At 57.1% G+C, this 14,616-nt stretch overlaps 1 protein-coding gene and 1 long non-coding RNA gene across 7 annotated transcripts in view; one reads left to right on the top strand and one right to left on the bottom strand.

The window, feature by feature from the left end:
* The first annotated feature begins 7 nt into the window (after positions 1-7).
* LOC131510626 (uncharacterized) lies at positions 8-6,636 on the top strand. The gene is made up of 2 exons (XR_009261117.1): positions 8-218; positions 5,413-6,636. It is a non-coding gene; the product is annotated as an uncharacterized LOC131510626 (long non-coding RNA).
* DOCK6 (dedicator of cytokinesis 6) overlaps positions 953-14,616 on the bottom strand; it is a 44,594-nt gene continuing 30,930 nt past the window's right edge. For 5 of the 6 annotated variants that reach the window (XM_058727987.1, XM_058727988.1, XM_058727990.1 and 2 more), the window contains 22 exons: positions 14,451-14,590; positions 14,191-14,360; positions 12,185-12,345; positions 11,851-12,033; positions 11,366-11,492; positions 10,948-11,032; positions 10,752-10,848; positions 10,483-10,617; positions 10,017-10,169; positions 9,713-9,871; positions 9,486-9,586; positions 8,163-8,355; positions 7,928-8,071; positions 4,950-5,081; positions 4,843-4,857; positions 3,397-3,522; positions 3,211-3,300; positions 2,720-2,956; positions 2,164-2,307; positions 1,974-2,080; positions 1,573-1,734; positions 953-1,193 (listed from right to left, as the gene is read on the bottom strand). In XM_058727987.1, coding sequence (XP_058583970.1) covers positions 1,151-1,193; positions 1,573-1,734; positions 1,974-2,080; positions 2,164-2,307; positions 2,720-2,956; positions 3,211-3,300; positions 3,397-3,522; positions 4,843-4,857; positions 4,950-5,081; positions 7,928-8,071; positions 8,163-8,355; positions 9,486-9,586; positions 9,713-9,871; positions 10,017-10,169; positions 10,483-10,617; positions 10,752-10,848; positions 10,948-11,032; positions 11,366-11,492; positions 11,851-12,033; positions 12,185-12,345; positions 14,191-14,360; positions 14,451-14,590 — 2,904 coding nt within the window. In that variant the 3' untranslated portion in view covers positions 953-1,150. Of the gene's footprint in view, positions 1,194-1,572; positions 1,735-1,973; positions 2,081-2,163; positions 2,308-2,719; positions 2,957-3,210; positions 3,301-3,396; positions 3,529-4,058; positions 4,858-4,949; positions 5,082-7,927; positions 8,072-8,162; positions 8,356-9,485; positions 9,587-9,712; positions 9,872-10,016; positions 10,170-10,482; positions 10,618-10,751; positions 10,849-10,947; positions 11,033-11,365; positions 11,493-11,850; positions 12,034-12,184; positions 12,346-14,190; positions 14,361-14,450; positions 14,591-14,616 lie in introns of those variants that run through there. The other variant, XR_009261116.1, reaches the window with a different exon arrangement.

Here is a 14,616-nt window from a genome sequence, read left to right as displayed (position 1 = left end):
ACTCGCCTCGCGCGCTCCGGCCGCCGCCGTCCCAGCGTCCCGCCGCCCGTGCGTCCTCCGCGCGCCACCGCCCGGCCGCCCGGCCCTCGGCGGTGGCTCCGCCCCCGCCCTGCCCCCTCCGGGCCGGCCCCGCCCCCAGTCGCCTGCAGCCTGGACGGCCGTGGGGGGAAGGGGGAGACAGGGGATGCCGGGAGAACGCGATTGCACCTGGACTGCAGGTGTGTGGGTGCGCGCCCGAGCGAACCGGTGTCGTCCTCTCGCCCCTCCTCCCGGAGTCCCCAGGGCAGGGTCCTCCCCACCGCTGCAGCTGGGCGCCGCGGGGGGCGGGGCTGGCCGGGGCCCAGCTCCGGGAGGGCGCGGGCGGCGGCGGCGGTGGCGGCGGGAGGTCACCCCTCCCCCAGCCGGCCCAAGGCTGGAAGCGGCCCAGCACAGGCCTGGTACAGGGTGGCGTGACGGCCGCGCGGTGGGGAGTGGGGCTGGGTCAGTGCGAGGCTGCACAGCCTCCGGCTAAGCCAGACCTGGCTTAGCAGCCTTTAACGGCAGGCTAAGCAGCCTTTAACTGCTTGGTGCCTCAGTTTCCCCAGCTGTAAAACGGGGTTAAAGATGCTTCCTACCTGATAATGGCATTGAGAAGATTCACTAACCAGGAGGCAGGGAACTGATGGAGGCCCCTCAGGCAAAAGGGCCCATAAATGGGGCAGTGTCTATCTCGGTGCCCTTTAGGGCAGGGCTGAGTACTCTGCAAGGGTTTCACTAAGTTACTATTATTCCCCATGGGCACGTGACATTGTTATTTGTGTGTCGACTCCTCTACTAGAATGACAGCTCCACAAGGGCAGGAATTTGCCTGTTTGTCACTGCTGTGCTCCAGGCACCCAGTGAGTTCTCAGAGTCTGTCAAAGATCAGGGTGTGCGGACATGACCCAGCTCCCAGGATCCACATCAAACAGGCTGCTTATGAAAACCATTTTAAATTAGAAAAGGTAAGAAGCATCAGTGCACACAGATGGGAACAGAGGAACAGAGGGCCCAGCCCCGTGTGCAAAATGATCACCCCACAGCCCAGTCAGTGTGCAGTGGGGGAAAGGCACAGACAGTGGAGGCCAGGGTGCCGGTTCTTCTGGGCCTGGCTTCAGGCCTCGCAGCAGGCTCAGAGGTCGGCCTTCCGGAAACTTGCTCTGTTCAAGGAGTTCCTGGGGGAAGAATGAGGTGGGTTAACGCGGCCGGAGGGCTCCCAACTCCCGAATGCTCATCAGCTTCTCCGTCCTTCTCTAAAGTCACAGATTCTCTCTTGGAATCTACCACCGAAGATAGGAATTGTGCCCATTTTACAGACGTGGAAATGGAGGCTCAGAAAGGCGAAGTCCCACGTCTGGGAGATGACCCAGCCAGGATGCGAAGTGGCTGCCCAGAGCCCGCCTGGCACGCATGCATATCCACAGAGTTGCATGTTTGTGCAAAGCTGTGAGCGTGCACACTGGCGCGCACGTGGGTTGACACGCGCCTGTATGACAGCGCCCATCTGTGCCTGCCTCTGCCCTCTCTCCGTGGTCGGGGGCGGGGGCCGGGCACCTGAGGCCTGCCGTGGGAGGCGCCAGCAGCTGGGGCAGGCGCTGGGTGAGCAGGGGCTGCAGAGCCTCCCGCAGGCGACAGTAGTTCCGCTCCAGCTCTCGGTGGTACTCCTTCTGGTCTGGCCCTATCAGGGCCTTGTTCTTCCGCAGGGCGTCCTCACACCTGGGAGAGAGATGGCAGGAGATGACGCCCGGGGGGGGGGGGGGGGGGGCGGGAAGCGAGCCTGGAGGTGGGGGGCAGTCCAGGGGTGGGGCCAGGAGCTACAGTGGGAGTCTGATAGGCGGAGGGCACTCAGAGAGGCGGGAGCTCCATAATGGGCATCGTGGATACAGAGAGGCTGTATGGGGTCAGGAAGGCAGAGCCGTGATGGGGGTGGTGGGGGGCGCGGGCGGCAGGCCTACTTCTTGCAGAAGTCCTTGAAACAGAGCCGCAGCTTGTTATGATGCCTGAAGAGTTTGGGGTCTTCCGGGATCTCCGCCAAAAACACCTGGGCCACCTCCAGGGGCCCCTGCGGGGGGCAGAGGGTCTCATGAGGGTGTCTGCGTGGCCCCTGGGGTGCTTCGGGCAGCCTGCAGGCCCCGCTGGCTGTACCTGGTTCACAGTGGGCCCCACGGAGCCCTGCAGCACCATCTGTAGCATCTTGGCGTCGGGCGGGTCCTGCTCGGTGGCGAAGGCCAGCTCCCGTGTCTTCTTCTGCATGTCTTCGATGGCCACCTCCACGGGTGTCAGCACCGTCTGTGGGGGGAGGGGAATGGCAGGCACTGGCTGGGGCCTGAAGAGGTCCTGACCCAAGACGGCCCCCGGGCAGCCTGGGCCCCTGCTGGGGGCGGAGAGGGGCTCCCAGAGGCTGTGAAATGAACAGTGTGTGGGGGGACTTCTGCCGGCCTGGATCTGGCAGGGTGGGGGCGGGGCGGGGCGGGGGGGGGGGGGTTCTGGTCTCAGCTGCCTGTGTCTGGCTCTGAGGACTCGGGGCGGGTGGTGGGCCAGTCTCAGGCTGGCTGGGTCTGGAAGCAGAGGTTGGAGTCTGAAGACTGGTGTCCGGGCACGGGAGTTTAGGGTCCTCTCACCTCCCCGACCTGGGTCTGGGGGTACTGGGCCTCCCTTGACCTTGGGTCGCCGCCCCTGCCCTCCCTGGGGCCCCGCCCACCTCCTCGCGGTGGCACACGCGGATCCGGGTCTTGATGTAGGGGAAGGCGTGGTCTGTGCTGAGCAGAGTCTTGCGCTTGTGCTGCTCTGGCAGGTCCCCGTGCGCGCGCCCGTCAGGCGTGAAGGGCGTGCAGAACAGGAAGGTGCGCAGCCCGTAGTTTCGGTCGAAGTAAGTCACCCGGTCCTTGAGCTCGTAGGTGTCGAAGTGCGGTTCCACGTAAGTGATCTGGATGTAAGCCTGGGACGCAGGGCTCAGGAATGAGGCTCCCACAGCCCCAGTACACACACATCCTCCCTGCAGGACCCCATCCCTGGAGAAAGGGGATTTGGACCTCCTTGGGTCTGGGAGCTTGAAATCTGGGGGGTCCCACATCTCACGTCTCAAGGTTTGTGGCTCTCCCAAGGAAAAGGATTTGGGGTCCCCAAGGGAGATACGCTCCGAAGTTTGCCTCCCTGGATATGGGAGACCCTGGGATGGTCAGGAGTCCTCACCTTCTGTGGGTCAAGCTTGGTCTTGTCCACGGGGTTCGAATCTTTGACGATCTCGACCACGTCCTCCCCAAACCTCTCCGTGTAGAACTCCTGGGGACACGGGGCTGACTTGGGGCCACAGAGGAGCAGCCCCCACTCCGCCCAGGGCAGCCCAATGCCCGTCTACCCCCTACCGCTGGGACGTGCCTCCAGCCGGTGTGAAATCTCAGCCAGCTTCGTGATGGACGGCTCTTTATACACAAACTCCTGCTCGTCCAGGTCGCCGAAGCGGGCACCATAGAAGCCCACACGGAAATACGTCCCGAACACACGCTGCGTCTGGAAGAAGGGGAGCTGTGGCCCAGGAGGCCCCTCTGGAGGTCCCCTTGCCCCACATGCAGAAGAGGTGGGCATGGGCAGGGGGAGCCCAAGAACATGAAGTCACAGGCACAGTTGGGGGGACCCTGAGAATATTGGGGCATGGACCCTGATGACTGCCAGCAGCTCATACCCTCTTTGTCCCCGACTTTTATCTCCTGCCTCCCGCAAATCTTTGTTCTCATTTAACACAAGCCCCTGGTTCCCGATTATCCTCGCCCAAGCACTTCTTCAGAGTCTGGATCTCAATATGAAATTAGGATTAGGGCTCTGTTGCCAGGGCTCTGTTGAGTACAGCTGTGTCCTCAATGCCTACAGCGCTGGGTATACAGCAGGTGCTTGATAAATGCTTGAGTGGCTGAGGGGATGCATAGCCCTCTGGGACAGAAGCCCTGGCTCCCTTGTTCCAGGTCACCCCCCCCCCCCCCAATCCCCACCACCGTATACTACCCTCTACCAGAAAGAAAGGGCGTAGCTTTGTGTTCACTCACCAAGGCCGATCCGGGCAGGGTGGGGCGGGCACAAGGGTATTGGTAGGGAAGGGAGAGACATTGTCATGGGAGAGGTCAGAGGTAAGAGCCCCCAAGCTCCAGGGTCCCAGTCTATGCTGCCCCGTGAGTGCCATTCTTTGGGCGGAGACCAGAGATCTGGGACTTGCCTGTCCCACCCGGCCCCCACCCAGCCCTCCCATCTTGGCTCTGGGTTCCTGCCTTCTTTGGCCAGAAAATTCTCCCCAAACTAAGAGATGCCTAAAAATAGACCCAAGTGGGGGAGAGGCGGGAGAGGGGGAGCACTAAATGGCAATGGGGAGCAGAGATCCTGGGGGAAGCTGGGGAGACAGAGACAGACGGATTCGAAGAGACTGACAGAGAGTGTTGAGCAAGACAGGGAGAGAGAAAGAGACAGGGAAAGGGACCAAGAGACAGAGACAAAGAGAAATACAGAGACAGACAAGGAGGGAGTCAGAGCCCCCCCCCCCCCTTACAGGCAGTGACCAAGCTGGCCCTGCCCGAGGGAGGGGTGTCTCTGGAGAGGTCCCAGCTGGGTGAGTCACAGGCTGCCCTCGGGATCTAGGGCAGGGAGGGGGACCTGAGGGACGGAAAGGGGGGGGGCGGGGGGAAGGGGGGAAGAAGTGGAGGGTGCGTCATCACCTACTGAGCACCAGCCCCTGCGGCCAGGCGGCCATGTTCCTCCAGCACCCCCTGGTGGTCCCTGACCACTGCTGACCAGCCATCATGGGGGCCCCAGAGGCAGGTGGCCACTGGGCTGACTCACCTCCCAGCCAGAGCTCTGTCGGAGAGAGAAGGGTCAGAGTCAGCTGAGCCGTGGTGGGGGTGGGAGCTGGGGCCAAGGGCAGGGTCTGGGAGGGCATCCCGACCCACCTGGTGCATGATCTTGGTGAAGGCCTCCTGCAGTTTGCCATGCACGGCAGCCAGCTTCTTGTAGTCTCGGTGGGCTTCCAGGATGGGGATGAGGGTCTTGTAGACCTCGTTCACTGCCTCATAGAGCCCGCCCTAGGGGGTGGGGCACATCAGGATTCCCAGCACCCTCCCTAGTTTTCTCTCTGGCCTGGAAAAGCCCACCCGCTGTGCTACTACCCGTCCTCCAGGGCTCCGTCTTCTATCACCTCCTCCAGGGAGGCCACCCTGATGGGACACCCCATCCTGGGGGTGTCCCCAGATGGGGGCACCAGTCTTTCCACTTGGCCCCCATAGACCCCTCCGTGCTCTCTATCATGCTTATGATAGACTAGGTGCTGTATACATCTGCACTTTACCCATGTTCCTTCACTGGGGGGAGGAGCATTTTTTTTTTTTTTTTTTTTTTTTTTTTTAAATTTCACAGAGAGAAAACGAAAAGTCAGAGACACAACTCCCCAGGGCCGGGACCTGAACACCAGCCCTTCTGGCCTAGTACCCAAGACCTCCACCCCCAGCTGCCTCTTGGCATGTGGTCACCACCACTCCCGAAGTGCCCCTCACCCACAGCCGGTGCCACCATGAAGCTGGCAGAAACCCTGGGAAGTTTCCTGACCAACTGTGGAGAGGTCTGCGTGTACCGTCTGGTTTATTCCCCTGAGGCTTTTGTTTGAGCCTTTAACAAAATGACAATAGTGAAAACCCCACTAGGGGTCTGGCAGCCCAGAAAATAAATCTCACCGGAAAAACCTGACTCCGAATCTGAGCGGGACTCCAGACCTCATCACCAGTTCCCAGAAACGTGGGGACAGAGGAACAAGTAAAGCAACACCATGGGGACACAGCCGGCCTTGTTCAGGCCAGAAAACCCCTTGGAACAGGGGTGTGTGGGTGGTTCAGTCGGTTAAGCGTCCGACCTCAGCTCAGGTCATGATCTCACGGTTCAAGAGTTCAAGCCCCGCGTTGGACTCTATGTTGACAGCTTGGAGCCTGGAGCCTGTTTTGGATTCTGTGTCTCCCTCTGTCTCTGCCCCTCCCAAATTCACACTCTGTCTGTCTGTCCCTCTCTCAATAATAAATAAACATTAAAAAAAATTAAAAAAAAATTAAAAGAAAGAAAATTCCTTGAAACAAAGCTCACATCTCCAACAAATGAAATGCAGGAAAAAGAAACAATTGCTTTCATGCAAGCAAGCAAACTGGGAGAAAACCTTTTTACAACAGTGGGAAATACAATGCCTGAGCCTCAACCTATCAAAGAAAACATTAAAAACCCTTACTGTAAAAATTGGGGAACTGATGCCGTTTTTTGTTTTTGTTTTCTTTCTTTGATTCAAAGAGCCTTAAGAGACTTGTCAGTCACAGCCATTGTGGATCTTATAAATGGATCGTGATTCGAACCAAGTGCAAAAAAACAAATTGTCTTGAGATCATCAGGAACATCCAAGCATGGACTGGTATTCCCATTAATGGGGCACCTGGGTGGTTCAGTTGGTTAAGCATCTGACCGACTCAGGTCATGATCTCATGGTTTGTGAGTTCGAGCCCTGCATCAGGCTCCGTGCTGACAGCTCAGAGCCTGGAGCCTGCTTTGAATTCTGTGTCTCCCTCTCTCTGCCCCTCCAGCACTCACACTCTGTCTCTCTCTTTCTTTTTTTTTTTTTTTTTTAATGTTTTTTATTTATTTTTGGGACAGACAGAGACAGAGCATGAACGGGGGAGGGGCAGAGAGAGAGGGAGACACAGAATTGGAAACAGGCTCCAGGCTCCGAGCCATCAGCCCAGAGCCTGACGCGGGGCTCGAACTCACGGACCGCGAGATCGTGACCTGGCTGAAGTCGGACGCTTAACCGACTGCGCCACCCAGGCGCCCCTCTGTCTCTCTCTTTCAAAAATAAACGTTAAAAATAAATAAATAAATAAATATTAAAAATTTTTTTGAAAAAAAAAAAAAAAGAAAAGAATTCCCATTAATCTGGTCATGCACAACTTGAGTTGTATACCAGGGTTTCATCAACGAGTCTGCACAGGGAGGTACTTGTGTGTGTGATGGTGTGATGGGGAGGGTTTGTTTAAAGCTGGAACTTCTCCAACTCCAACACACACAGAATCTCTGAGATGTTGTGAGAATGTAGGGTTCAGAGGGTTTGGGGGACCCAGGACTCTGCATTTATAACAAGCCCCCAGGTGATACCCATGCTGCTGGTCCTTGGACTACACTAAGGTTTAAAAACAAGAAAACAAACAAAAAAAACCCTAGCTGAGTAGTTGTGTGGGTTTCATCAAGCAATTTGTGAAAATTCAGATCTTGGGGCGCCTGGGTGGCTCAGTTGGTTAAGCGTCTGACTTCGGCTCAGGTCATGATCTCGCAGTCTGTGAGTTCGAGCCCTGCATCGGGTTCTGTGCTGATGGCTCGGAGCCTGGAGCCCGCTTTGGATTCAGTGTCTCCGTGTCTCTCTCTCTCTCTGCCCCTCCCTTGTTTGCGATCTGTCTCTCTCTCTCTCTCAAAAATAAACATTAAAAAAAATTAAAAAAAAACAAAAAAAAACCCAAAATAAAAACACTGGAGGCAAAGAGAAGATGAACCAAGAGAGTAAATACTGGTGGTTGTTGGATTTGAGTGCTGGGTATGGGGGCGATGGTCCAATTTTTTTCTATTAGGTGTGCTTGAAATTTTCTATAATAAAAAAAAAATTTAATAGCGGCCGAATGTATCGAAGGCTTACTACGTCCAGGCCTCGTGTCAAGGGTTTTACAGGGAGAGTGGCAGGTAACGTGAGCTGGTGAAGGTCCCGGTTGTCCTCTGCAAATCCCCTGCCCAGAAAGGAACCAGGCAGCAGCTTTGCCGTGAGTCTCCGGGAGCAGGCGCTGGGCCCTTCAGCGGATCTGATGGTGCCACCCTGGACCGAGCCCCAGGTCCCGCGGCCGGCCGCAGGCCTCACCATGGTGAAGTAGGCTGCGGCCTGCTCCAGCAGTCCCACCAGCCCCAGCTCCGTGAAGTGCTTCCCGGAACAGAAGCCCTCCTCGTCAGGCGACAGGATGTCGTCGGAGATGGCCGATTCCTCTAGCACGTTGGATGAGATGTTCTGTGGTGGGAGGCGGCGTTAGGCCCCGGCCCCACGCCACGGGTGCCACCCCCCCCCCCCCCCCCGCCAACCTGTCACCCGGGCAGCTCACCTGGAACGAGACGCAGCCCACAGGCAGGTAGCGGCTGTCCTCCAGCAGGGCGAGGTACTCGGCCACCAGGGCGGCCGCGTGCACCATGCACTGGGCGGCCTCCGCGTGGTTGCCCAGCTCTGCATGTTTCCCCGCCATGTTCTGCAACCACGTGAGCCGCAGGTCGGGGGAGCCCTGGTAGCCGCGGGCAATCCTGGCATGCATGGGGGGGGGGGGGGCGGGCGGGGGTGAGGAGGTGGGGCACTCAGCCTGTCCCCACTGCCTATCCCTCACTTGTCCGCCCCCTTGGCTTGTTACCCCAGCCATCTGCGCCTCTCACCAGCCAGGCTCCTCGGCCAGACCCCCATTTACGTGAGGCCTCCTCACCTATTGATCTGCTCATCTCTTTTCTCACATGTCCTTCTACTTGTCTCCCACTGACCAGCCAATGGCCTCACCTGCTTAATCTTAAGCCACGCCCTGCTCCCCCATTCCCCTTGCTCGAGAACCATGTCACTGTCCTCCAGGCCCGTCCATCCCGTCTGCACCCTGCCTTCCGTCTCCATCACCTGTTTCCGGTCTCCTACTCCCCAATTTCTTTTTATTTGGTTCAAAATTTTTAACATTTATTCATTTTTGAGAGACAGAGAGAGACATAGTACCAGCGGGGGAGGGGCAGAGAGAGAGGGAGACACCGGATCTGAAGCAGGCTCCAGGCTCTGAGCCGTCAGCACAGAGCCCGACGTGGGGCTTGAACCCATGAACCATGAGATCATGACCTGAGCCGAAGTCAGACGCTTAACCGACTGAGCCACCCAGGCGCCCCAAGAGATTCTTTTTTTTTTTTTTTTAATTTAAAAAATTTTTTTTAATGTTTATTTATTTTGGAGAGAGAGAGAAAGAGAGAGCTGGAGGAGGGGCAGAGGGAGAGGGAGACACAGAATCCAAAGCAGGCTCCAGGCTCCAAGCTGTCAGCACAGAGCCCGACGCGGGGCTTGAACCCACGAACCATGAGATCATGACCTGAGCCCAAGTCAGACGCTTAACCGACTGAGCCCCCCCGGGCGCCCCACCCACTCCCCAATTTCTAACAAAACCCCTCACCTCTCCTCCAAATCACTTCTTTCCTGACCCATCGTCACTAGTTGGTACCTCACCTGTCCCTCCCACCTGTCCCCTTCACTTGTCCTTATTCTCATCTGTCGCTGTCCAGTGTGTGTTCACCTGGCACCCTTTTCCCCGTTCACGCACCTGGCCTCCCCTTACCCGTCGCTGTCACCATCTATTCCCCCATCACCTGTCTGTGCGGGAGAACGGCCGCAGGTCCCGCCTGGCCCGCCTCACCTGTACATGAGATCGATGAGCATCTCCGGGTCCTCCTGATGCTCCTTCATCTTCACCGTGTCCGTCAGGATCATGTGCAGGTTGAACATCAGGTCCTGGACCTGAAGCCGGGGAATGGCCAGGGGCCAGTGAGGGCGTGGAGAAGCCACCAAGCGTGCAGGGCAAGCAGGCAGGGCGAAGCACAGGCTGAGGAGGGCGTGGCGGGGGCGTGGCGGGGGCGGGGTCACCTGCTCCGCGAAGGTGCTGTCCCGCAGCCCCACGTCCTCCTCCGCATAGGTGAGGATGGTCTTCAGTGACCGTCTCAGGTGCTCTTCACTGAAGCTCTGTGTCGTCCCCACCAGGGACGAGAGCGACATGGTCACTTGCATCTTCACGCGGGCAAAGTTCTGAGAGGAGCCCGGGAGGAAGAGCACACCTGTGAGGCCTCGGACCCTCATCCCCGGGGCCTGATTGACCTGCCCGCGCCACCCCGTCCCCCCTCCTGCCCTCCATCTGCTGCACTGACACCTCCTACCTGCCCCTCCTACTTACGTTGCCGATCTCGAAATTCTGGCGCATGAGGAGGTAGAGTGAGGCGCTGGCGTGCGCGCGGATAGTGCTGATGCGGCTGCCGCAGTGTCGCAGGAGCCTCAAGCAGAGATCGGCACACAGCTCTGTGTCCTCCTCGAACAGCAGCTCTGGGAACTGTCCCCCAGGGCGAGACAGACACTAGTCGGCCCCTCCCCATTCTGGCACGGAAGGTCCCGGATGGGGGCGGTGGCAGGGGCATCTGTGTTCTGCCCGCTTTGGCCAAGCACAGTGGGCTTTGGAATCAGACCTGGGGGGATGCCCTTGCTGTGTGACTCTGGGTCAATGACTCTGCTGCTCTGATCCTCAGTTCCCTCCTCTGCAAACCGTGGCTAAGGAGGGTCTGTCCCATGGGGTTGCCGAGCACATGGCAGGTGCTCAAGGGCAGTGACTATTACTCTGATAACCGTGACCGTCGAATGGGGCTTACCTTGGACACCAGGGCTCGCTGTGTGGCCAGGCCATGCTGCAAGAAGAGGGCACTCTGGGCACTGCCCAGACTGTACAGCACAACTTTAAGCACTGCGCCTAAGACGCTCTCCCGGGCCTCTGACAGCATGACCGTCTAGGGGGTCAGAAATCCAGCTGTTAGGGACTGAGCGGCTTACGGGGTCAGGGAAAGAGAGGGATCGTATGGCCAGAGATCACGAGGCACGGTGATGGGGTCGGAGGTCAGGGAGACGCTGGCTCAAGCCCTACCTGCACGATGATCTCCAGTGTGTCTAGAACCACCAGGCTTGCCTCAGTCGCCAGGTTCCCGTCCACCAAGGCCTCGTGTTCCATTTCATCCTTGGTCCTGGAGGGGACGGGAGGGGGTTGGGGGCTGAGGTCCAGGGACACCGGTTTTTCTGGAAGCCGGTCTGACCCCAGCAAACTACTTCCTGCCCACACCCACTTGTCCACACGGTCTGAGGTCTGTCTCCAGTGTGTGATGCTCTTCCGCCAGCGGACGTTCTCCTGGTTCCCAAAGGGACTCCTCTCTGAGACACGCAAGGCGCATGTTCACGGATGTGAGAAAACACAAAGACGTGACCGTGAGGAGACGTGCTCAGGCATTAAGATACACGTGTGGGATAACCCGTGAGGACACTGGGTGACACGTAAGCATGCGAAGGGAACACATAGTTAAACATGAAGGACGTGTGAGAACAGACAGGGAACACAGACACCCGTGTGCATAGGGATGGTGCACATGCTTATTTCTGGGAAAAATGAGCCAGACATGGAGGTGGGGATGCCCCCCTCCTGGGGTCCCTCAGACAAAGGCTGGGAGCAGCTGGTGGGGACGTGCACAGGACGCATTTCCCCCTCACCACGACTCCGCCGGACCATCTCCTGTCGTGCTCCAATAGTGCCCAAGATGGCTTCCTCCAGACGAGCCTTCATGTCCAGTGACTTCTTGAACGTGAGACTGTTGATGCGCTCAAAGGCCTTTTTCCCCTGTGAGGACAGAGAACGGGTTCAAGGTTGACTCTGCCCTTTTCTGTGGGACCTGGGCTACTTGGTCCCACTCATTCATCCTTTCTGACCTCCAGGATCCTGTGCCTGGAGACACAGTTCTCCCCTTTACTGAAAGGTCTTGGCACCTTCCAGAGTCTATTACAAAGGCAATTCTCCCTTTTCTCTTTGGCTCAGCACAGAAACAGTCCACCCCTTTACCCTCAAACCTGCAGGAAGCTGTGCATGAAGACAGTCCACCCCTTCACTCCCGCCCGCAGCACCCCAGGGACCTGTACACACGCTCAGCCTGCCTCATACAGCCCATCCCCCACCCCCCGGCCCACCCTCACCCCCACACCTTGTACTCAAAGGCAGCGAGGCAAAGATACAGCAAGTCCAAGAGACGACCCAGCTGAGGGAGGGCAAGGTCAGCAGCCCAGCGCTGTAGGAGGGCTGGCTCAGCATTCTTCAGGACCCACAGCACACACACCAGTAAGGTCCGGCTGGACTCAGCAGAGAGGGGGCAGCCTGAGCGAGAAGCCTGGGGCCAAATAGGGGAGAAGGTGTTCAGAAGGGGCGGAGTTGATTTTCATTTCCTCCAAATTAAGATGAGAACTGGCCTGTCAGTATATCATTACATAACTTCTATTACCAGGTTGGAGGGTGTCTCTGGGGACCAGTGCCATACTCACTGCCACTGGGCCCTGGGAGATGCTAGCCCGGGAGCCAGGGGCTAGGGGGCCACCAGCGATGGCCATGGCCACTGAGGGGTTGATGGTGCCTCCGATGTCCCCTTCCCCTTCTGTGTCTGAGTCGAGCATCGAGGCCAGTCTTGACCGTTGACCTGGGCCCTCTGCGGGGAGGGGCAGGAAGACAGGAGAAAGAACCCTTGGTAAGTACCGTCTCTGTCTCATATTCTCGCCCAAAGTTCACCTCCTCAGGGAAGCCTTCCCTGATACCACTCCCCCAGACCAGGCTGAGGTCCCCCGTCATCTATTCTCAGAGCTCACTTTTTATGCTTGTCGTTAGACATGTTTCTCACGCAACTGTTCGTGGGATCCACAAAGGCCTGAACTCCATCTGCTCTGGCTGCTCCTATATGCTCAAAACTTAGAATGTGGCCTGGCCCACAGGCATAGTAAACGTTTACTACGAGGAGGACGATGATGGTGGCAAAAATGGCGGTAATAATAATAATAATAATTAACAATAATAAATGCACCGCTATTACCACAGCATCAACTGGCACTTACATAGAGTCTCCGCTGTGCCAGATGCTACTGTAGGCACTTTGAAAATATTAACTCTTAATCTTCAAAACAACCCTGCAACACAAATACTCTTATCATCCCCACTTTATGGGTGAGGAAACTGAGGCACAGAGCGATTATGTCACTCGCCTGGGGTCACACAGCAAGCTAAGTTAGGATCTTAAGCTAAATAGTCTGGTTCCAAACTCTATGATCTTCAAAGAGTAGCCCTCATACCCCCTCTCAAAAAAAGTTTCATCAGAGAGACAGGAGCTGCCGACAAATACAGAACTGGTCTCACCCCAGAGAGTCTTAGAACATTAACTGAGCTTAACTAACACTCCAGCCCAGCTTAACCTAGCTCGGTTCCTGACCAGATTGAGGTGATCAGCCCATTATCCCATCTGCCTAGGAGAGGGAGAGAGGGGCCCTCACTGGGAAAAGAGGACATTGCTTCAGTCACGATGCTTCCTTTACATACAATGTCCAGGATACGATAACGAATTACAAGACAAAGGAGGAGGCTAGAAAATATGATGGACAAGGAAGAAAAAGACAACAGAAGCAGGCACACACACTACCAAATGTTGAAGTTAGCAAACAAGGACTTTAAACCATAAAGTGGCAGAAAAGACGGACAAACGCGGCTACCAAGCTGGGAAATTACAATCGAGAATTGGAATCTACAAAAAAAAAAAAAAAATCAAATGGACATTTTACACCCGAAAATGACAACATCTGAAAACTCAAAAGACTGGATGCAGCCAGAGAAGAGATAAGCAGAGAGCCTGAATACAGGTGAACAGAAAAGTTGCCCAACTGCAAACAGAACGGAAAAGAGAACGGAGCACAGTGGACACATGTGATGCGATCAAGAGGTCGAACGTACGTGTAATTGGAGTCCCGGAAGGAGAGAGGCGAGAAAAGGAGGCAGAAAAAAAAAAATTCAAGAGATGAAGACTGAGAATTTCCCCCAAACGACAGAGGGGATCAACCCAGAAATCCTAAGTCTGTGTTTCCAACTATATGCTGTCCCCCAGGTGCCAGTGAATGTGGAAGACGAGTGAATGAACACGGGGCTCCAAGCACCCCCTCGCCCGATGCTCCCCACCTTCCTCTCCTCGTATTCTCTTCCTAGAAGATCACGTTAGAGTAACGACTCCCGTTTACAGTGGGGTGACTGCCCCAGTATGCCGCTCCCCAGAGTTTCACATAACCTTAGGAAGTGGCCGAGGCCACCACTGTCCCCATTTAACAGGCTCAGAGAGGCCAATGGCTTTCCTGGGCCCCATGACAGCACTTGAACCTCCTCCCCTGACCCCACCACCCGTGCTTTTATTCCTAACCCTGCGCCCCCCTCCCCTTCCCCTGTCCTTCCTGACCTGAGCTCGCTGGGATCCATCCAGTCCCTGGATCGGGTAACCCTGTCCTTCCCCCGGCCCACTGACCAGCAAAATCATGCAGCCGTGGCAGCGTGTCCCGTGCGAGTGACAGCAGGGGTAGGTACAGCTCGGCCACACGGGCCTTCACGGCAGCCTCGGTGTAGCGGGGGTCAGCGTCATGGCCACAGAGCAGACTGTGGACGGCACTGATGGCCTTCTTGTGCAGCAGGGATGCCCTGTCGGGGAGGGAGGAGCTCAGGATGGGGTGGGTGTGGCCCCTGGACCTTTCCACCAGCCCCGGGGGCCAGAGGAGGGCCTGTGCTCACCCCTCGGCCTCAGGTTCCAGGGCCAGCGCCAGCTCCGTCAGCAGGAGCCCAGCCAGAAAGTGCTGCTGCCGGAACGGCCCGCTCAGCTCGAACATGCTGGTCACCTTGGGGTCTGGGGCCTGGCTGGAGAAGGTGGAGCTCTGCAGAGGGGAGGAGGAGGAGGAAG

The sequence above is a fragment of the Neofelis nebulosa genome, chromosome 4 (genome assembly GCF_028018385.1).
Source record: "Neofelis nebulosa isolate mNeoNeb1 chromosome 4, mNeoNeb1.pri, whole genome shotgun sequence".
NCBI lineage: Eukaryota > Metazoa > Chordata > Mammalia > Carnivora > Felidae > Neofelis > Neofelis nebulosa.
The sequence above is the reverse complement of the archived record's forward strand: the minus strand, read 5'-3'. Positions and strand labels throughout refer to the sequence as shown.